General features: G+C 34.1%; 1 protein-coding gene across 1 annotated transcript in view; it reads left to right on the top strand.

Moving 5' to 3' along the window:
- COL4A5 (collagen type IV alpha 5 chain) overlaps window positions 1-22,744 on the top strand; it is a 291,027-nt gene that overhangs the window by 154,133 nt on the left and 114,150 nt on the right. The window contains exons 10-22 of the mRNA XM_012451706.2: window positions 482-544; window positions 2,178-2,213; window positions 2,304-2,345; window positions 2,519-2,611; window positions 4,430-4,483; window positions 4,580-4,636; window positions 4,910-4,954; window positions 7,778-7,831; window positions 9,365-9,406; window positions 11,519-11,651; window positions 18,139-18,312; window positions 18,653-18,736; window positions 22,570-22,662. Coding sequence (XP_012307129.1) covers window positions 482-544; window positions 2,178-2,213; window positions 2,304-2,345; window positions 2,519-2,611; window positions 4,430-4,483; window positions 4,580-4,636; window positions 4,910-4,954; window positions 7,778-7,831; window positions 9,365-9,406; window positions 11,519-11,651; window positions 18,139-18,312; window positions 18,653-18,736; window positions 22,570-22,662 — 970 coding nt within the window. The remainder of the gene's footprint in view (window positions 1-481; window positions 545-2,177; window positions 2,214-2,303; window positions 2,346-2,518; window positions 2,612-4,429; window positions 4,484-4,579; window positions 4,637-4,909; window positions 4,955-7,777; window positions 7,832-9,364; window positions 9,407-11,518; window positions 11,652-18,138; window positions 18,313-18,652; window positions 18,737-22,569; window positions 22,663-22,744) is intronic.

Raw genomic sequence — 22,744 nt, 5'->3', positions numbered from 1 at the left:
CTATGCATTTTAAAATTTCACTTATAATATTGCTGAATGATAAAAGTTTAGAGCAGAATTCTAATGACAACTGAAGTTTAAATGAAGTTTAAATTTCATCCATTTAATTCTTTGTAAGATACAATGAGGAGACTGAGTGCAGTGGCTCACGCCTGTAATCCCAGCACTTTGGGAGGCCAAGGCAGGTGGATAGCCTGAGGTCAGGAGTTCAAGATCAGCCTGAACTCCTGAAACCCCGTCTCTACTAAAAATACAAAAATTAGGCAGGCATGGTGGCAGGTGTCTGTAATCCCAGCTACTCAGGAGGCTGAGGCAGGAGAGTTACTTGAACCTGGGAGGCAAAGGTTGCAGTGAGCCAAGATTGCACCATTGCAGTCTAGCCTGGGTGACAAGAGCGAGACTTCATCTCAAAAGACACAATGAGGGGACTTTTTTGTTTGTTTTTCTTTTTTCATAGTTTTCTTTACTCCCTTTATAATAGGGCCTACCTGGTCCCACTGGCATACCAGGGCCAATTGGTCCCCCAGGACCACCAGGCTTGATGGTAAGCTTTCTTCTTTAATTTCTCCCCCTTTCCTTTCTGACTTCTTTCACAAATATTAATATTATTTATAATACTTTAAAACATAATGCATTACAAATATTAATAATTTGCAATTTTCTTATTTAAAGGTGACTTTACAATGATATGATTGATAATATGCATTTTAAGTAATGGCTCCATTTCATAGATGGAAAAGTGAGGTACATAAAAGGAAAGATTTATGATGAAGTATTTTGTTGGTTGCTTCTTGATGTATCAGTGTTGAAGTCAATTCTGGCCATTTCAGAAAGTCTTTTAAGGCAGTTTTCTAATCACTTGATGAAACATGTTTCTTCAAGCTGCAATTTTTTTTTGTTTAAGAAGAACAAAGACAGGGCTTTATTAAGTATATGGGCTCTCATTTCTTAGGGACCTGGAATAAAACAGTAGGATTGGTGAGGGGAGTGATCACTGTGCAGTTGGTCACAGGTTTTAGTACCCCAGGAAAGAAGCATAAACAACTTCTACAGATCCTGAATGTGCAGCTGGTTCTCTTACTTTACTACCTCTATAGTCACTCTTATTTTCTATCCTAGTAAATTCTAGCTATTTTTACTTCTGAAATACTTAGATTTCATTCAAGTCATGTTTTTAACTTATAGCTTTGCTGTTGCCCTCTTAAAAGGGCAAGAAAATTGTATTTCAGTAGAAGTAATTTCTCATGTGCCACTCTATCTCTCATCTACCATATATTTAAGTGACAGTTTTCATTATACCTTTATAGACTGTACATTTTTGTTTGTGACAATTGGCCCTGTTCTTTTGAATGAAGGAAGTAATGTTTGATAAATACTAGAAGAATCTACCAGAAGAGATTGTGATTTCTGCTTTCCTGTAACTTTTTGGGAGAAGATTAGAAAACCCTTTAGTTTGTTTTAGTTGTAGGCTTCATGCAATACCTAAGACTATGTACTATGGCCCTTTTTCCTAATTCTGGTGTTACAACATTGGTGCCCCTTGAGTATGTTGTTACACCTTGAATTTCCTCAACCATTGTGGCCACTTAACCAATTCATTTTGTTTCTGGATATTCCTTGAATTAACCCTAATTCAACAGGTGAAGCCAAATCTTAGAAATGCTACCAAGTTACAATATATAAATAAATAGGTCCATTGAGATTAAAAGGCAATAGACTTGAGCAGGAATGTGCCTATTTAATTTTTCAAATCTTGAATCATTCTCAAATACACAAAGTCAGATTGTACAAAAATCAAACTGGATTTAAAAGAATAAACACATGCTTTTTAAAACTTGAGAGTTAATTGCTTTATGTCACTTAAGTTTATCTATAATTCTGATATGAAAAATTTGATAGGTCTGTTAAGATTAACTTTTGAACTGACTTTTGGCACTGGGGCTACCTCTCTACTTCTACCCATCCCAGCTTTTTTCTCCTGCCCATTTCTATTCTGTCATCAGAAGTCCTCACATTCATCTAGCTCATTTTAATCAATTAAAATGTGTGTCTCTGATTAAAATGGAAATAAACAAGAAATTTCAATGGGCTTTTTCACTCCTTTTCTGAAACTAAATAACTTTTTAAATAAACTTATTAATATAACTTTTTTTTTCTTTTTTGTCTTCTCTTCTTAGGGCCCTCCTGGTCCACCAGGACTTCCAGGACCAAAGGTAATTTTTCTTTTCTTTGTATCTTTTATTTGGTGTGGATTCCTTTTCTTATTGTCAGTGAGATTTTTAAATGGAAACTTCTCTCTCCAGGGGAATATGGGCTTAAATTTCCAGGGACCCAAAGGTGAAAAGGTGAGTAAAGAAAGAGAGTTGTTTATTCAACCCTCAGCTTTCTCTTTTTGTAGTCATTTGAACTGTCTTTTTTTTTCCTCTTGCTTCTTGCAGTTATCTTAGCTTACATATTATATTATTGTTATTGTTATGGAGGTTATGAAATATCACTTCTTATTTTATCTTGCAAACAGGGTGAGCAAGGTCTTCAAGGCCCACCTGGGCCACCTGGGCAGATCAGTGAACAGAAAAGACCAATTGATGTAGAGTTTCAGAAAGGCGATCAGGTGAGTAAGTAGGGAGGAAGTCAATGAAAATCTTGCTATGGATATGTTAATTAGTTTGATTGTGGTAATCACTTCACAGTGTATATGTATATCAAAACATTACATTGTTTCTGCCTTAGATATATACAGTTTTATTTGTCAGTTATACTTCAATAAAGCTGAAAAAATAAAATGATAAAAAGTTAAAAATAATCTTTCTATGTAAGTGGCATTCCATTGAAATATACTATAAACTGAAATATGGTTATATATCAGGGTATTTTTTAAATAACAAGTATGTGAGAACATTAAATTTTTAAAATAACTTTATCAAGATACAATTTACATACATATAATTCACCTATTTAAAGTGTACAATTCAATGTTTTTAGTGTATTCACAGGGTAGTGAAACCATCAGCACAGTCTAACTGTAGAAAATTCTTAGCCTTCCTCAAAATAAATCCATACCTATGCTAGTTGTACTCCCTATTTCTCCCCAAATTCACCAGCCCTATGTAATCACTAATCTAATTCTTGGCTCTATAAATTTTTCTATTCTGGATATTTCATATAAATGGTATAATATGATATGTGGTCTTCTGTGCCTGGCTTCTTTTACTTAGCATAGTATTTTCACGTTAAATCATTTTGTAGCACATATCAGTGCTTCATTTCTTTTTATGGCTGATTAATATTTCATTGTGTAAATAGTCTATATTTTGTTTATCTATTCATTTATCAGTTAATGGACATTTGGGTTATTTCTATTTTTGGCCATTTGAAGAATCCGTTCATGTATAAAATTAGGTTATAGTAAGTTAGAATGATGACAGTGTTCTCTATATTTCACTGATAAGCAAGGAGAAAATTAATGTTACTCTATAAACCTTTGTTGTGTTTAGAAATAATTATCTGATACCCTGCTTTTACTAGAGTAGATGAGGGAAATTAGATATATTTTTATGGCATATTGGCCCACGCTTAAACAAACAGAATGTGTGCATTTTTAAATATGAATAAGAAAGTTAAGAATAAAGGAAAAGTTATATTGAAACTCTACCATCAATAAGAATTGGGCCATTTAATTATTTGCCAAAGTATATGTATGCCATGTGACCCCAAAATCTCCTAGTTTTAGGTATTCATGTTTTCTATAAAATATTTTATAAGAATTAAAAATTGTCATTATTTTCATGTTAAGTGTGGCCTTGTTATTTACCTCAAATCTTGGCTTGTATATCGAGAAGAAATTAACTGACATGAGCAAAGATAGCTCTAGGTAATTTTGACTAAAAGATTTCAATGTTGAATTAGAAATGCCATATTATCTTTGGTTATACTACATGAGTATACAGTTCAGTTTAATTTATTTTTAGGGGGAAATTTATTTTATTTTATTATTTTAAAAATTTTCACCTTTATTTTAGATACAGGGGTGTATGTGCAGGTTTGTCACATGGGTATATTATGTGATGCTGAGGTTTCAGGTACAGATCCTATCAGCCAGGTAGTGAACATAGTGTCCAATAGTTAGTTTTACAAGCATTACCTGCCTCTCTCTACCCTTAGTAGTCCCCAGTGTCTATTGTTGCCATCTTTATGTCCTTGTGTCCCCAGTGTTTAGCTCCCAGTTGTAAATGAGAACATGTGGTATTTGATTTTTTGTTCATGCATTAATTTACTTAGGATTATGGCCTCCAGCTCTATCCATATTGCTGCAGCATAGATGTAGCTATGGTTCAATCTATTAAAAATGTTCCTAGCTAGCTCTAGTGCTTAGAATGAAAATGCATTTTCCAGTATTAACATTGATTTCCTTTCCCCTACTACTGCATAGGGACTTCCGGGTGACCGAGGGCCTCCTGGACCTCCAGGGATACGTGGTCCTCCAGTAAGTAACCTAAAGTGCTTTAGCATCATTTAATGTAAATTGGTATTGGTACACAGTATCCCATGAACCAATGTGAAACTATTTTTGTGTCTACAGGGTCCTCCAGGTGGTGTGAAAGGTGAGAAGGGTGAGCAAGGAGAGCCAGGCAAAAGAGTAAGTGATGTAACTGCTAATATTCTTTGCAAAAAATTCTAAGAGTGTGTGTGTGTGTGTGTGTGTGTGTGTGTGTGTCTGTGATTTTATTCTTTCTTCCTACATATTACTTCCATTGTTTTGAAATATCACTACAGATGTTGTAATGTTGATGTCTAAAATGTCTACTTAATGTAGTCCAAGCCAGGAATAAAGCTTGTTATAGTCTTTAACTTTGTACTTCTTAACTAACAAATGTATGTTGTTACCCTATCATTTCTTTGTATCCTATAGGGTAAACCAGGCAAAGATGGAGAAAATGGCCAACCAGGAATCCCCGTAAGTAGATAAGATTCTTTCCCCTGCAAAACTGGAAACGTTTATATGTTGGTATAACATATGGTGGTAGAGAAGCATATGACAAAGAGTGTAGGGTCTGGAAATAGTTTAAATGAATGGAAATTATACAGCCTATGTCTTCTGAATATAATTTTTAATTTTTAAAAATTATTTTTTAAATTTTTTTGTGAGTACAGAGTAGGTGTATATATTTATGAGGGTACATGAGATGTTTTGATATAGGTATGCAATGTGAAATAAGCACATCATGGAGAATGGGGTATTCATTCCTTCAAGCATTTATCCTTTGCATTTCAAACAATCCAATTACACCAAATATAAATTTGAGGTTCCTCTATTTTTTAAAGTCAGATTTATTGAGATATAATTTTTTTTAATTTTTATTTTTTATTTTATTTTTTATTGCATTTTAGGTTTGGGGGTACATGTGAAGAACGTGCAAGATTGTTGCATAGGTGCATACGTGGCAGTGTGATTTGCTGCCTTCCTCCCCTTCACATATATGTAGTGTTTCTCCCCATGCTATCTCTCCCCAACTCCCCAACCCCTGCTGTCCTCCCCACTCCCCCCAACAGACCCCAGTGTGTAGTGCTCCCATCCCTGTGTCCATGTGTTCTCATTGTTCAGCACCTGCCTATGAGTGAGAACATGTGGTGTTTGATTTTGTGTTCTTGTGTCAGTTTGCTGAGAATGATGCTTTCCAGGTTCATCCATGTCCCTACAAAGGACGCGAACTCATCGTTTTTGATGGCTGCATAATATTCCATGGTGTATATGTGCCACATGCCACATTTTCCCTGTCCAGTCTATCATCGATGGGCATTTGGGTTGGTTCCAGGTCTTTGCTATTGTAAACTGTGCTGCAATGAACATTCGTGTGCATGTGTCCTTATAGTAGAACGATTTATAATCCTTTGGATATATACCCAGTAATGGGATTGCTGGGCCAAATGGAATTTCTATTTGTAGGTCCTTGAGGAATCGCCACACTGTCTTCCACAATGGTTGAACTAATTTACACTCCCACCAACAGTGTAAAAGTGTTCCTATTTCTCCACATCCTCTCCAGGATCTGTTGTCTCCAGATTTTTTTTTTTTTTTTTTTTTTTTTTGAGACGGAGTTTTGCTCTTGTTACCCAGGCTGGAGTGCAATGGCGCGATCTCGGCTCACCGCAACCTCTGCCTCCTGGGTTCAGGCAATTCTCCTGCCTCAGCCTCCTGAGTAGCTGGGATTACAGGCATGTGCCACCATGCCCAGCTAATTTTTTGTATTTTTAGTAGAGACAGGGTTTCACCATGTTGATCAGGATGGTCTCGATCTCTTGACCTCATGATCCACCCGCCTCGGCCTCCCAAAGTGCTGGGATTACAGGCGTGAGCCACTGTGCCCGGCCTGTCTCCAGTTTTTTTAATGATCACCATTCTAACTGGCGTGAGATGGTATATTGAGATATAATTTACATACAATGAAAGGAACCATTTTTAGTATACAGTTTGTGTTTTGACAAACACATACAGTTGTGTCACCACCACCACAATCAAGAACACTTCCATCACCCTTAAAAGTTCTCTCATGCTCTTTTGTAGTTATCCCCTCCCTATTCCCCTTTCCCAATCTCCTGGTAACAACTTATCTTTTGTCAATCCCTTTAATTTTGCCTATTCCAAAATGTCAGGTACATTGAATCATATTGTAGGTAGACTTTTGATTCAGGATCTTTTCACATACCATAATACATTGAATTGTGTATCGGTTCATTCATTTTTATTGCTAAGTAGTATTTGATAGTTTGAATATACCATGGTTTGTTTATCCATTTACCCATTGAAGGATATTTCGGTTGTTTCTGGGTTTTGGCCATTATGAATAAAACTATTATAAATATTCACATACAGTTTTTTGTGTGTGTGAACACGTTTTTTCAGTAAAAGTTTTGACAGATAATTGTTCTACTTACTACCGAAAAGGAGGGTGAGAAATACAATATGTGAGTCCAAGAACATTATTTCAAGCAGCTTCAGTATCAACAGTATGCACAGTAACAAGAGTTTTTAAAGGACAGAGATAGTATTTGATGAAATTTGTAAGTTATTCCAAGGGAAAGGGATAAACAAAACAGGTTAGAATTATTAAGTTCAAATAAATTGGTTTCAGGATATTTTACTAAACAGGCAATCCTCAACTTACAATCTCTAGTTCAAAAATATTTTGTATTATAAAGTAACAAGAGGTAAATTCAGGGCCTCAGTTCCTGGCTTCTTTTGGAACAGTTGGTCTTTGTCTTGATTCAGGCAGCTGTGATATTCAACAATTGCCTCTTAGTGTTTTCAACAAATGGGGGTTGGGGGTAGGGAGTCTGCTCTCTTGTTCTCTATTTGCACTGGGATAGCCCAAGTCGGGTCAAATAAAGGCAGCCTTGCAAGTAGTCTTCTTTTGAACCACCAGACAGATCAAATAATGATAATTCTCTGGGAATGGGGCTTTGAAGGAGCTCCAATCCTGTTCTTTCCTCTCCAGTTGCTGCTAGGCTGCTGGTTTTCACCTTGATTGTGAGGAGAGGTGATGGGAATAGAACAATTTTAAATGCCACAAAGTCCTAAGTTCTCACCAAGATTCAGCTTTTTTTTTTCCCCTGAGAAAACACTCCTTGAATTGCTGCAAGGTTTGGTTAAGTTCTGAAAGTTAATTCTGACTGATCATTTTTACCAGTATTCTCATTGCTTCTATGGAGAAGAGGATTTTTGGAGATTCCCTAACCCCACCATTTGTGCTGATGTCACCCTGTCCTCTATGTTTTAAAGGGTTTGCCTGGTGATCCTGGTTACCCTGGTGAACCCGGAAGGGATGGTGAAAAGGTAGGAATTTTAATACTTTGAAGTAACTGGTTTAGTCTAGTTAAAATAATCCTTTTGTTCCCCCAAGCTTGAGTTATAAATGTAAAAAATCTAGATAACTAGCTTTTATGTTCAAAATATGCCTTCTTCATTCATCTTTTGCCCATTTTTCTTTTATACCACACATGCTAAATTTTCTTCCATTGCCATAAATCATAGTCCATGTTGCAGAAATACATTAAGCATTGTTTAACTTTAGCATTTCCATTGTGAAAAGTCATTGCCTTTACTTTGAGCATGTATCGGCAGAACTTTTGTTTTCCACAAAGAGAATTCAGCACTATTTTAGTGAGGTCCTAGTACTAAAAAGGCTTATAGCTGTGAATGTAGATTGTTGCCACTAAACATTTCCATTCTGTATGCAATTATTGTCTGTAAGTCTGTAGCTAATTCTTTGTTGTATTTTTTTTCTCCCTGCTGGGCAAATGCAGCCTGACTGAGGTCATTTATTTAGTTACCTATTTTTCAACTGACTTTGAAAGAAGGTATGAAGCACACTATTACCAGATTTTTAGCAGGTCACAAAAGAACCAGTCGTCTAATCCTTCTGGTCATTAATTGCTTTGTACCAAAAACAAACTGAAAACTTTTTTTGTTTTTTAGGCAAGGAGGGAAAAGTGTTACAAACTTGAAAGTACCCAGAAGGCACATATTTTAATGGTGGTTTATTTCCAAATTAGATCCAAGTTCTAGCATGGCTTAAAAGGCACAGTTAGAATAAAGGGAGGTAGGAAATACTCAGAGAAAATGATTTTTTGTCCAGTAGTATTTGTATATAGATGGATGGCTTCTATGAACAAGTCTAGAGCCAGAATAGAAGCATGAAAAAGATCATCCTTGTGTCTTGGCCAGTAGTAGAGTAACATTTTAATATTAAATACTTTGGTTTTAATGCTGTTGTAGCTGCTAATCAAGGATAAAAGTTTTATCTCAACTTGTCTTTAATTAGCTTCTAAGAGCAAGCTCACCAAAGGAATTCAGATTTACTAGCTATTACTAATGATATTTTAGTCCATCACCTCTAAAACATCTGTCTCTAATAGAAATGGCACTACATTTATTTCGTTGACTAGTTTTATGAGAAGAAACATGGCTAAATGTAAAACAATGTAATTTTTTCATTGATTCTAGTGCTACCATTTTTTTTCTATTTTCTTCTTTATAGAGTATTTGTAGTTTGCTAGAAATAGAAACCTTAAAATCAAAGAATATTACAACTAGAAATACCTTAAAACGCTGGTTCAAAATCTTTATTCTTTGTATATAAACCAGAGAAGTTAATTAACTTGGTCAAGATTATATAGCTAGTAAATCTGAGAAGTGTCACAGGTTAGGCTTAGCTCAGAATTGTTTCATAACTTTGTGTTACATTTCTCATTTGAGATATTTTATGATTGATTTCTGGGTCTTTATGAAAAGTTTATCTTATATTCTTGAGGATATTGATGTTTTCATGTGAATTTTCCTAACCAATTTAAAAATTGCATTGAACAGGGCCAAAAAGGTGACATTGGCCCACCTGGACCTCCTGGACTTGTAAGTTTTTTTTTTTAAGTCTTCATTTATGAAATGTATTAATGCATTATCATTTTTGTGCCTTACATACTCCCTACTTTTTCTTCATAGAACACAAAATTTCAAGTCATTGTCAACTTCTACTGGCTTAAAAGTCTTTACATCTAAAAACTTCAGTAGTGTTAACCTCAAGATCTTTGTATTGTTCTTCCTGTGCATTACTTCTGCATGGTAAAGGTCTAAAATTTTGGCATTGGGTTGTTTTGCCTTATGATTGGCAAATCATTTTTCAAGCAACCAGCAGGTGGTGCAAGTGTCGCTTACAAAGGTTCAGTTAAAAAAAAATCATAACAAAACTTGGGGAAGTTAGGGGGTGGGGGGATTGGTCCTTTCCCCTGCAGAGCTCAGGGGAAAGATAGATTTAGTCTTAATAGGTTTTCTCAATTTGTAATTGTCTGATTCACACCTCTTTCTTTCCTGAGCGTGTGCTTTATAGGGACTTTTAATAACATGTGTAAGAAGCTACTTTATGAAAGAATAATTGGGAGTGGGGGGGCTACAGATTTTCTGTCGTGTTTGTGTTCACTATGAAATTTAAGTCAAATATACTTCCAGTCTTATTAAGAATAAAATATCATTGCTGAGGTTTAACATATTGGTTTTTCTTTGGTTGAAATTTAGTAAGAGTTTTGACTGCAAACTGCTTTGAAGCCACAACGGTGCGAATGTTGTAAAACTTATATGTCCAGACATGTTAGTAACATTTATTTAATTCTTATTATCCATAGTGAGTCTCAGTTATTAATACTTAAGACTGTACTAAATCTAATGAGGATATACTTAAAGAAGATCTTAGATATTTTTTATTCACTTTCATTTTAAAATCAGTTTCAGTTGTCTGAGAAATAATCTCTTGATAAAATGAGAAGATAAAATTTTAATAAATATCAGAAGAAATGGAAATTTTGAGAAGACAGTCCTATTTAGCAGCCCCGTTTCCCTTTTGAACCACTATTCTGATTCTAGATCCCACAACTTTTTGTCTCCTTTTGTGTGAATATTTCTTATATCCATCCAGTTGAGACAGGATGAAATATCACACTGCTATTAGGTGTTGATTTGTACATTAGACTGACAATATCTTAAATCTGAAGTTCATTTACCTTTATAGGTCTATAAGAATTTTTAAATATTTAGTTTATTTAATATGAAGCATTTTAGAGAATACTTAATGAGTTACAAGAATATAGAGTAAAAAGGAATTATTAGTTGGTTGAGTTTAATAAATAAAGAAAAGATGGGATTTCATTAATTTTTTTGGCATATAGTAGGTATATATATATATTTATGGGAAGCTTTCTTTTTTAAAGAAAAAAATAAATGTGTGTTAATAAAGGGAAAGATTGGGGAAAGGCATTACAGATATTTGGAATGGAATATGCAAAGACATAGATAAGAATGTGCAAGTTGAATGAAATGGTTAGAATCAGACAGATTTCACTATAATAAGAATTTATTGTAACGAATAATAGGAGGTGAAATAGGTGAGAGAGGTATTGGAAGTGAGAAGCGACTTTACAGTTCAGGATTAAAAGTAGCAGCAGTTATAGTATAAAAGTAGTAAGCAATTTTGAGTCCTTAAACAGAATAGTTAACAAACACACATGCAGATGGTTTTTGAGGAAGCATATCCTAACAATACATTGGAATTAAGGGGACAAGATCAGAGGTGCTTCTGGTAGTCCAAGTGTGAGTTGACGACATAGCTGTGGCAACAGGAATCAAGGGGGCAAATTGGAGAGACGTTTTCTGTAAAGAATTGTCAGGTTTAGGAGATTGGAATGAATTAAATGTGAATTATAGGAGAAGAGACATCAAAAACACTTTTAGTTTTATAAGCCTTGGGCTCAGGAACATGGTAATGTTGTTACTGGTATTGGACATTTTCTAATCAGTTGGAAGATAGGAGTGATACAGAATGTGACTCATAATCTATGTAGTAGTCTTAAGGATTGTTCATTTGAGCACTGTGAAATTGATGACTTTGCAATCATATGTAGCTGCCAGAATATTTTCAGGAGAATAAGCTTTTCCCTCTTTGCATTTCTTTATTTGTTTTCTTTTGTAATAAAGGTAATTCCTAGACCTGAAACTGGTATAACTATAGGAGAAAAAGGAAACATTGGATTGCCTGGCTTGCCTGGAGAAAAAGGAGAGCGAGGATTTCCTGGAATACAGGGTCCACCTGGCCTCCCTGGACCTCCAGGTAAATGAGATTGCATTTATGGCCTTGCACTTATAGCAACCTTACTAATAATCCATATATACTTTTTATCAGACTAGTTCCATGGTAAGCATGGAAGTAGAAGACACAAGTCCTTTTTAATTGACAGATACTTCCCAATTCTTACTATACCTTCTCTCACCATATTACTCACTTGTACTTTAAAAAAGCCCAAGTGAACAGTGTCCTTTAATCCTAAGATTCCCATTTCTACATTTTATTTTTATTGATACATAATTGTACATGTTTATAGGAAAAGTTATATTTTTATCCATGGGTACCATGTATAATGATCAAATCAAGGTAACTGGAATATCCATTACCTCAAACACTTATCTTTATGTTGGGAACATTCAAAATCTTGTCTTCTAGCTATTTTGAAATATACAGTAAGTTATTGTTACCTGTTGTGAATCTACTGTGCAACCAAACACTGAAACTTATTGCTTCTATCTAACTGTATGCTTGCACCCATTAACCAAACTTTCTTCATTTCCCCTGACCCTTCCCAGCCCCTGGTAACCATCATTCTACACTCTACCTCCACGAGATCAATTTTTCTTTTTTTTAGCTCCTACATATGAATGAGAACATGAATTTGTATTTGACTTTCTGCGCCTGGTTTATTTCACTTAACATAATGTCCTCCAGGCTTATCCATGTTGCTGCAAATGACAGAATTTCATTCTTTTTATGACTGAGTAATATTCCATTGTGTATTTATACCACATTTTATTTATCTGTTCATCCATTGCTGGACATTCATGTTGATTTCATATCTTGGCTATTGTGAATAGTGCTGCAATAAACATGGGAGTGCAGATATCTCTTTGAATTACTAATTTATTTTCTTTTGGATATTTACCCAGACATGAGATTGCTGGAACATACAGTAGTTGTATTTTTAGTTTTTTGAAGAAACTCCATACTTTTTTTCATAATGGTTGTATTAATTTGCATTCCTACCAACATTGTATGAGAGTTCCCTCTTCTCTGCATCCCTGCAGCGTCTGTTATTTTTTTGTCTTTTTTGATGATAGCCATTTTAACTGGGGTACATTTTATTATTAATAAATGACACCAAACAATTCTGTGATTTAATAGGTGAATTATCACACTTTTCATGCTATTAGGGAGGGAGATGCTCCCCGAGTAATGCCCTATATGAAACTGTCAAGCAGCATTATCCACCTAAAATTTCAGAAACACCTAACTAGAAATCTCCATGGTGATCTTGTTATACAATAAAATCTTAGAGCTCAGTCCTGAGTTTTATATTATTCCCTTTGAATACACACAGTGCATTGGAACATTTCTAATTTGGCCACAAACTGAGTACTGCCCTTACCCAGAATGTTTATTTGGATGTTCTCTGAAATAGGGTAATATTAGTGATTTGTGTAAAATTTGCAAATGCATGTGGTACAGAATCTGACACATATGCATATTCAATAAATTATTCTTTCTTTTCCTTCAAAAATATATACCTAATGAAATACTAAAATGGTGAGATGAGTGATACTCAGTGATCTTTCTCAAGAGAGAGAAAACAAATATAGGTTCCATTGTGCTCTAAATATGAACTAATCTCAAGATAGTGAACTCGAGATAAAGAATTATCTCAGGATGCAGTAAAATAGATAAGGAGTTGGGAAGTATGAAGGAAAAGTTAAGAGGTATAAAGGATAAACCTAGAAGCTTCAAAATTATCTCATAAGGGAGGTCAAGGAGGAGAAAATGGGACAAGAGGCAGCGTTTGAAAAAAAGTAATGATTGAAAACATCTATCGATTAAAAAACACATAAATCACTATGAAAAAGCTCATGAAGCACTAAGCAAGAGTAAAATACTAATAATGCAAAGGCCCATAACCAGACACGTTGTAGGGACATTTCAGAATTCAGTGATAAAAAGATTTGAGGAAAAAAAGGCAGATCACCTGCAAAGCAGTGAGTCAGAGGAAGATAATGGAACACATTTTCAAAGTGATAAGGACAAATTACTATGAATTAGGGATTCTGTATTACTCTAAACTATCATCCTAGTATTAAGATGAAATACATAGAAAGTTTAACACCTTCAGACTGTCTCTGAAATAGTTACTGGTGGTTTTGCTCCAAAGAGAATAAAAGGAATTCTGGATAAAATGAGAATAGTGGTAGGATGCAAGAACCACAGCTTAGAAAATATATTAGTAAAGCATATTAAGTCTAAATCAGTACTGGTCATTTCGTAAAAAGATATTTTAAGTAACAACTTGGAACTATAATTGTAAACATTATTAACATGTGATGCATAGATGCAGAGAGAATAAAGAGAAGTGTTTTTTGTCTTGATAGGGAAAGATAATATAAATCTTGTTAATTGTATAAGTTTTTAGAAATATATAGGTTTAGGTAAATAGGTTATAACATTAATAGTAGCTACTAGAGAAGAGTAGAAATAAAATATATAACTTACCTACCAATTGAAGAAAGAAAATGACTAAAAATCTCATATATAGTATAAGCTAGGATTGGGGCAAAATAAAAAAAGACAAACCTGGGTAAATAGAAAATAAAATATAAGATGACAAAAAGAAGTTAAAAATGAGTCAGGAACTCCAACAAATTTGAAAGAACTGAACACTGATTAAAAGACACTGACTAAAATAAAATTGAAATCAAAAATACCTATATATAGTGTACAATAGACATATCTAAAGCAAAGTGACAGATATAATCTGAAAATAATGCAATATATATATTTGGCAAATGCTATAAATAAAAAGGCCAGTTTAGCAATTCTAATATAGTATGAAATACAATTAAATGCAAAACTTGAAACTATAAAAATACTAGAAGAAAATGCAGGAAAAACTTTTCTGGACATTGACCTAGGCAAAGAATTTATGACTAAGACTTGAAAAGTAAATGCAATCAAAAGAAAAATAGACTATTGGGATTTAATTAAACTAAAGAGCTTCTGCACAGCAAAAGAAACAATCAGTGGAGTAAATAGCCTACAGAATAGGAGAAAATATTTGTAAACTATGCATCTGACAAAGGACTAATATCCAGAATCTATTAATATAAGGAACTTAAATCAATAAGAAAAAAAAATGACCCCATTAAAAACTGGGCAAAAGACATGAACAGAACACTTCTTAATATAAGACATACATGTGGCCAACAAACATGAAAAAATTCTCAATGTCACTAATCAGCAGATAAATGCAAATTAAAATCACAATGAGATACTAACTCACAAGTTAGAATGGCTATTATTAAAAAGTAATAAAATAACAGATTTGAGCAAGAATGTGGAGGTCATACTTATATATTGTTGGTGGGAATTTAAATTAGTTCAACTACTGTGAAAAACAGTTTGGATTTCTCAAAGAACTGCAAGTAGAACTACTATTCCACCCAGCAATCCCACTACTGGGTATCTACCCAAAGGAAATCATTCTACCAAAAAGACTCTTGCACTCATATATTAATTGCAATAGTATTCCCCATAGAAAAGTCATGGAATCATCCTAAGTATTCATCAGAAGTGGATTGGATAAAGAAAATATGGTACATATGCACCATGGAATACTATGCAGCTGTAAAAACAATGAAATCATGTCCTTTGCAGCAATATGAATGCAGCTGGAGGCCATTACCCCAAGTGAAATAACTCAGAAATAGAAACCCAAATACCACCTGTTCTCAATTAGAAGTGGGAGCTAAACAATAGGTATGCATGGACACAATGGACATACGAGGCTCCAAAAGTGGGGGGATTGAAAAGCTACCTATAGTGTACCTGGTCACTATTTGGGTGATGAATTCACTGGAAGGCTAAATGCCACCATCATGCAATACGTCCCTGTATTAATAACAAAGCTGGATATGTACTTCCTGAATCTAAAATTTAAAAAAAGACAGACATTTCATATGGATAAATAGATAAATCATATCACAATGATTTAAAATTTGTGAATCTTTGGGTATCTAACAATATAGCTTTGAATGTATAAGTGAAAACTGATGGCCTATAAGAAATAAACTGGCAAATTCCCAACATATCAAGTAGGTGAAAAATAAGGACATAAATGATTTGAGCAACACAATCAAGCTGTATATATGGGAGAAAGAGAAATACTTTATGTGCAGCAGAGAATATACATTCTTTATAAACATGCATGGAATATTTAAAGAAATTCACTCTATTAGAACAGAAAATAAATATTTAAAAATTACATGCATGTCAATTCTCTGTGATTACAGCAAAATAAAATGAGAAATTTACAACAAAATCACCAAAAATGTTTGCAATTGTATATTAAGAAACATTATAAATAACTCTAGACATAAAAAAGAAACAAATGGAAATGATAGACTACAATCTTAGACAACGATGAAAGCACCTCATGTCAAAACTCATTGAACATAGCCAAATCAGTACCTTTATCAAAACATTAGAAAGACTAAAATGAAAAGACTCAAGTTTTTGAAAAAAGAAACAAGCCCAAATAGAAGGAAAAACTTGATAAAGATAAAAATAAAAATTAATAAATAGAAAACAAACTAAGAAAATGTAGTTAAATAGGGAAAATAAAAGATGATATTTTGAGTGAGAAGAGTTTGAAATTAACAAAACTTGGCAAATACAATCAAGATAATGATAAAAAACAAATACAATCAGTAAAGAAAAAGAGTATCACAATTAAAATATTAAATTTTAAAATAGAAGAAAACTATAAATAGGTGTTAAAATATTTTAAATTTGGATGAAATACAAATTTATCATCAAACAGGAAACAAATTAGTTAAAATTGTTTTTAGAAAGTAGGAAACCTCAGTAGATCAATTACCATAGAAGATTTTGAAATTTTAAAGATCTCCATGAAAACACATTGGTTGTATGGGTGATTTTATCATTTTACAAATGAATTCTACCAAGTTGTCAAAGAACAAATAATGCCAAAATGTTAAACAATTTTCAGAGCATTAAAAAAATGTCAGTTTAATAGCATTGATACTAAACCACCAAGGAGATAACACTAGAAATAACCCAGTTTAATTTACAAATGTAGTAGCAATAATCCTAAATATTCAGAAGCATATTGAATTGTATGATATTATGATCAAGTAGATTTTACTCCAAGATTGCAAGGATGGTTTGAGGTTACTATGATTGACTACATTGACAGAGTAAAAGAGAACAGGCCAATAGATGCAGAAAAATCAGTCAATAAAATTCGATACCCATTCATTTTTAAAAGAAAGCTAAACCACTTAAACTAGAATTAAAAGAGAATTACCTTAACTAGATGAAGCTATCACAAAGCATGACATTTCCTGTATAGTCCTGATAATGTACAGGAAATGTCATGCTTTGTGATGAAACATCAGGAACATTTTTATTCAAGTCAGAAATGAGATAAAGATACTTAGAGTTACCAATGCTGTTTGTCCTGAAAGTGGAGATCCTAGCCCATGCAATAAATCTGGAAGAAAAAATAGTTGTAAGAATGAGGAAAAAGCCCAAATTTTGGTTATTCAGAGACCATCTGATTATCTACCAGAAAGCTTTAAAAAATCAATTGACAAATTATGAGAACTTAAAGAGAATATGTGTGCAAGATGGCCAGATCTGAGTAGCATACTTAATTTGCCTCCCTCTTCACCAGCAAACATACAAGAGAAAAAAATATGCTTCACAACAATAATAATATTAAAATTCACAGTAGTTATAAAACAAACCCATAAACAATCCCAACAAAACATGTATAAGACTTCTTTGGAGAATTTTGTAAATTATTATTAAATAATATAAAATTGCTAAATAAATGGAGAGATAAACTTAATTATTACTCAGTATGAAAAACCAAAATTACAAACAGTTGATTCTACCAAAAAAAATGTTTAAATTCAATTAATTCCATTCAGAATTCCAACTTGTTTTTGAAATTGAAACTGACAAATTGATTCTAAAATTTATTTAGAAAAGTAAATTTGTAAGTATAGTGAAGATGGTTTTAAAAATGAACAAGAGAAGCATATTTTCCTTAGCAGTTTTTAAAACATTATAAAGTTGTAGTAATTAAAAAGTGGTGATTAATGGTGCATGAATCACCAGTATAACAGAAGAATGTCCAGAAACAGAGCCGTTTATATGGGCATTTTGAAATACCTTTTTCTCTTGCTAATGAATTTCTGGTATTTTTAAGATTATAAGATCATAGTGTCAAAGGATGGGGTTACTAGTAATTTCCAAAAGGAATAAAGCTACTTTAAATCATTATTTCCTACCCTCAAACTGTTAGTTATATTCTTTGAAGCTTTTCAACCTTTTTTCAGACTTTTCTCATAGAGAAAGAAAAAATAACACAACCAGAATTATATGTTAAAGGAAGATCTTACTTTCCAATGTCGCAATGAAAACTAAAGTAACATCTCTAAAATGAGATCATTTTGATCTCTTTTTTGAATCTTAGGGGCTGCAGCTATGGGTCCTCCTGGCCCCCCTGGATTTCCTGGAGAAAGGGGTCAGAAAGGTGATGAAGGACCACCTGGAATTTCCATTCCTGGACCTCCTGGACTTGATGGACAGCCTGGGGCTCCTGGGCTTCCAGGGCCTCCTGGCCCTCCTGGCCCTTACATCCCTCCAAGTAAGCTATATTATTCTCCTATTAAGTTCTATTTTTGTTTCTGTTTATTTTGTTTCTAAGTAAATCTAGCTAAAGTTTGTCCTCATTTGTTGCATTTCTGATATCTAAGAAATTCTACTCCTGCTTCTACTTTTTGGTTTTTGGTGGTTCTTGGATGTTTACATTTGCTCTTCAAATAGTATTTATCAGCAATGTCATATTTTCCTTTTGCTTATAGGCACTTGTATTTATTCAGAGAAGTAACTGAAAATAGGTCTTTTTCTAACTGGTCAGGACTTCTTTTTGTTTAATCCTCTGGATACTTCAAAACAATTAGCTTGCTATCCTTTATCTTATTCAGGTGATGAGATATGTGAACCAGGCCCTCCAGGGCCCCCGGGATCTCCAGGCGATAAAGGACTCCAAGGAGAACAAGGAGTGAAAGGTTTTGATCTCCAAATATATTCATTCCTTCATTTTTTTCATTCTTTCAAATCATCAGCAAAATACCCTGTATTCTCTGTCACACCTTAGCCACTGACTCCCATGGTCATACTCCAACACCATCTCATTACCAATAGTGTTATACTTGCATGACGTTGGTTTCATGCATACCATTTTTTGGATCACTCTCTTCTTTCTAGCTTACTACTACTAGTAACCTGACTCCAGCAATACTCCAACCCCACTGAAACCTAGAAACTTTGACTAACACTCAACTTTTTGATGTCCTTTATTACCTCTTAACCTAACTTAAATTCCATGATCAATCACTGTAATCAATTCAATTCATAAATCCATGATTCCTTTGCCCTTCTGTCACTTCATTGTACTTACTTGTACCAAAAGCATAGTCCAAATTTTTATGTTTTCTGAGCCTGCACTTTATCTTCTCTTTTCAAATTTTTAAGTTTCTCCCCTTTTCTGACTTGGCTTCCTTCTTAACTGACCAGTTAAAGCAATAATAACAAGCAAACTTTCACTGATTGCCACCACCATATTTACTTACCTACTTGTACCTGTGCCCATATAGTCTCCCTTCTTGCCTATTACTGTTACTGCTCCTATCTAAAGCCAGTTATTCTATTTATACAATAGATCCCATTTCCTTTTATTTCCCCAAAAATTTTTTCTAAAAATTTTTGTCTCTCCCACATCACCAATTTTTCCCTCTCTACTCAATCATTCCAGGAGCATACAAATAAGCTTTTTTCACCTATCTAAAAAGTAGGGCAATCCTACATTCCCTGCTGGCTGCTTCTCTATTTTTCTATTCCCAATTGCAACAAAACTTCCTGAGAATTTTCTGCTCATTACTTGTAGGTAGGTATTCTCCTCTTGCTTTCTCTTAAACATACTCCAAACAGGATTTCATCCCCTCTTCTCCTAACTCACCACTGCCTACGACTCCACAAATGCTGGTCAGTCACCAGCAGTCTATTATCCTGATAATGCAAATGTCAGGTCTGTCCTTTTTTTGCTTGCTTTTTGCCTTCTTTAAACACTTTCATCCCTTGGCTTTCAGTACATTACATTTCCTGTTTTCTTTCATACCTCTCTGGTGTACATATATGTGTGTGTGCAAGTATATATATCCATGTAATTAGCATCTAAAGCAAAATATAGAACGTTTTCAGGATCCTGGAAGACTCTTGTGCTCCCTACTTAGTATCCCCAAAGGTAATCACTATTTTATCCTCTGGCATACATTAATTTGCCTAATCTTGAACTTTGTATGCATAGAATCATACTGTATGAGCTCTTTTGTGTCTGGTCTCTTTCGTTAAATATATGTGAGATATATCTGCGTTTTTGTTTGTTGCAGTATTTTTCCACCATTCTTTGGGTTTCCACTGCATGTTACCTCAGTATTCTAAAGTTGACAGACATTTGGTCTGGAGCTATTGTAAATAAAGCTGTCATAAATATTCTGGTACATGTATTTTTTGTAGGACATAAGCACTAATTTTTGTTGGGGATATACCTAGGAGTTGAATTGCGGGGTTATAGGGTAGGTGTAGGTTTTGTTTAATAGATATTACCAAACTGTGTTCCAAAGTTATTTTCATTTGCATTTCCCTAATGACTTGATTATGAGCTACTGTCTTATGGTTTTTATATTCTCTTTTATAAAGTGCCTATCCTTATTGTTAATGTGATTATTGGATATATGTATTACAACTATCTTCTCTTTTATTAACTTTTGTTTAACAAAAGTTACTAATTACATGAAATCAAATTAATTAATGTCCTGTTTTATTGTTAGCACTTTTTATGCTGTTTTAGAAATCTTCGCTTATCTCAAAGGCCTGATGATATTCCTCTGTGTTTTCTTCTAGACACTTTATTGTTTTACCTTTCATGTTTTCATCTTTGATCTATCTTCATTTAATTTTTGTGTACAGTTTGGAGTAGGGATCAAAGTTCATTTTTCCCATATGGATATCCAGTTGACTCAGTACTATAGAACAAAATATCATCAGTTACCCCAATGAATTGCATTAGCACTTTTTTGTAGATTATATGACCATATATGTCTAGGTCTGTTTCTGACTGCTCTATTCTATTCTGTTTTTTCATTAGTCTCTCCTTGCACCAATATCATGGTATCTTAATTACTGTGGCTTTATTATAAGTCTTGGATATCCTAGGTTCTTTGCATTTTTACATGCATCTTAGAATTATCTACCCAACTTTCAATTTTAAAATGCTTCAAGGTTCAGTCTTTGTTCTTTTCTATCTAAACTCATTTATTCAGTTTCGTGACTGTTACTACCACCTAATTGCCAATGACTTACTCTCCTATCCAGATATAACTCTTTTCCTCTAGATTTGTATATCCACTTGCCTAGTCAACATTTTGAACTTGATATCCTGATCAAATTGAAGTGCTGATCTCTTCCACCTCCTCCCCATAGTTGCTCCACTCACATCTTATGCTTCTTACTTAAAAAGCAGGCCACGTTAGCCTTCTAGGTGCTCATGCTGAAAACACTGGAGTCATCCTGGATTCTCCTCTTCTTTTGTATTTCATATATGATCCATGAGAATATCCCATTGGCTGTACTTTCGGATATCTAACCAGTTGTCATCATTTTCATTGCAGTCACTCTGGGATGAGCTACCACCATCTCTCTCCTAGATGATTGTAACAGTAGCCACTTAAGTGGTTACCCTGTTTCCATCATTGCCTTTAGAGGCTATTAACATAGCAGCTAGAGTCATCCCTTAAAAACTTAATATAGCATGTTGCTTTTCTGTTTAATTTTTTTCTACTAGATTTTCATTTCACTTACAATAAAAACCACAGCCTTTATGTTTCTTGATATGCCATTCGCTATAAACGCTCAACTTTCTGACCTTGTTCCCCTCCTCATTCTGCTCTATCAATCTGATCTGCTTGTTGTTCCTTGTATGTACCAAATATGGCTATTCTTTCTGCTTGGAATGTTCTATACTCATTAAGCACATGCCATGTCCTTTAAGTTTTATCATATATCAACTTCTCAGTCAAGTCTCTCCTGACCATCCTATTTAAAATTGCAACCCCCTCCTCCCTGGCATACCCAATACCACTTAACTAGCTCTATTTTTCCTATAAAAACAACATCTTTAAAAGTATATTAAATATTTCATATATATTTAATTTTTTTAGACAGGGTCTTGCTCTGTCACCCAATCTGGAGTGCAGTGGTACAATCACAGCTCACTGCAGCCTCAATCTCCTAAGGCTCAAGCAATCCTCCCACCTCAGCCTCCTGGCGAGTACAGGCATGCACCTCCATGCCTGGCTAATGTTTGTATTTTTTCTGTAGAGATGGAGTTTCACCATGTTGGCAAGGCTGGTCTTGAACTCCTGGCCTCAAGCAATCAGCCTTCCTCAGCCTCCCAAAATGCTGGGATTATAGGCATGAGTGACTGCACCCTGAGTATAGTTAATAATATATTAAAATATTTCATATGTAAAATTTGATAATATATTTCTTTTATTGATTATTATCCCTTCCCCCTGGTAGAATGTGAGGCATCATGACATGAGTTTTTATCCATGACTTTTCTCTTTTGTTCACCAATGTAACACAAACATCTGGAATAGTTCTTGGCACACAGTAAGCACTCAGTAATTTATTTGTCATAAATTGATTCAATATATAGGTTTCTCCAATCACACCATTAAGTGGAAATGCTGTCCCTTAGGGATAACATTTTTAGAACCTACCTATAGAAGGTATATGTACTTCTTTCAGTAACATTTGCTTGTTATTATGATTTCACTAGGTGACAAAGGTGACACTTGCTTCAACTGCATTGGAACTGGTATTTCAGGGCCTCCAGGTCAACCTGGTTTGCCAGGTCTCCCAGGTCCTCCAGGTAAACCATTCTGCCTCAGGGCAATGTTCTAAATACTTTTTGGCTAGATTTTGTTGATCTTATACTTTTAGAATGTTGCCAG

The sequence above is a fragment of the Aotus nancymaae genome, unplaced genomic scaffold, assembly GCF_030222135.1.
Source record: "Aotus nancymaae isolate 86718 unplaced genomic scaffold, 86718_ANA_hifiasm-v0.15.2.pri h1tg000004l, whole genome shotgun sequence".
Taxonomy (NCBI): Eukaryota; Metazoa; Chordata; class Mammalia; order Primates; family Aotidae; genus Aotus; species Aotus nancymaae.
Note: the sequence above shows the minus strand (reverse complement) of the source record. Positions and strands in the feature narration are given on the sequence as shown.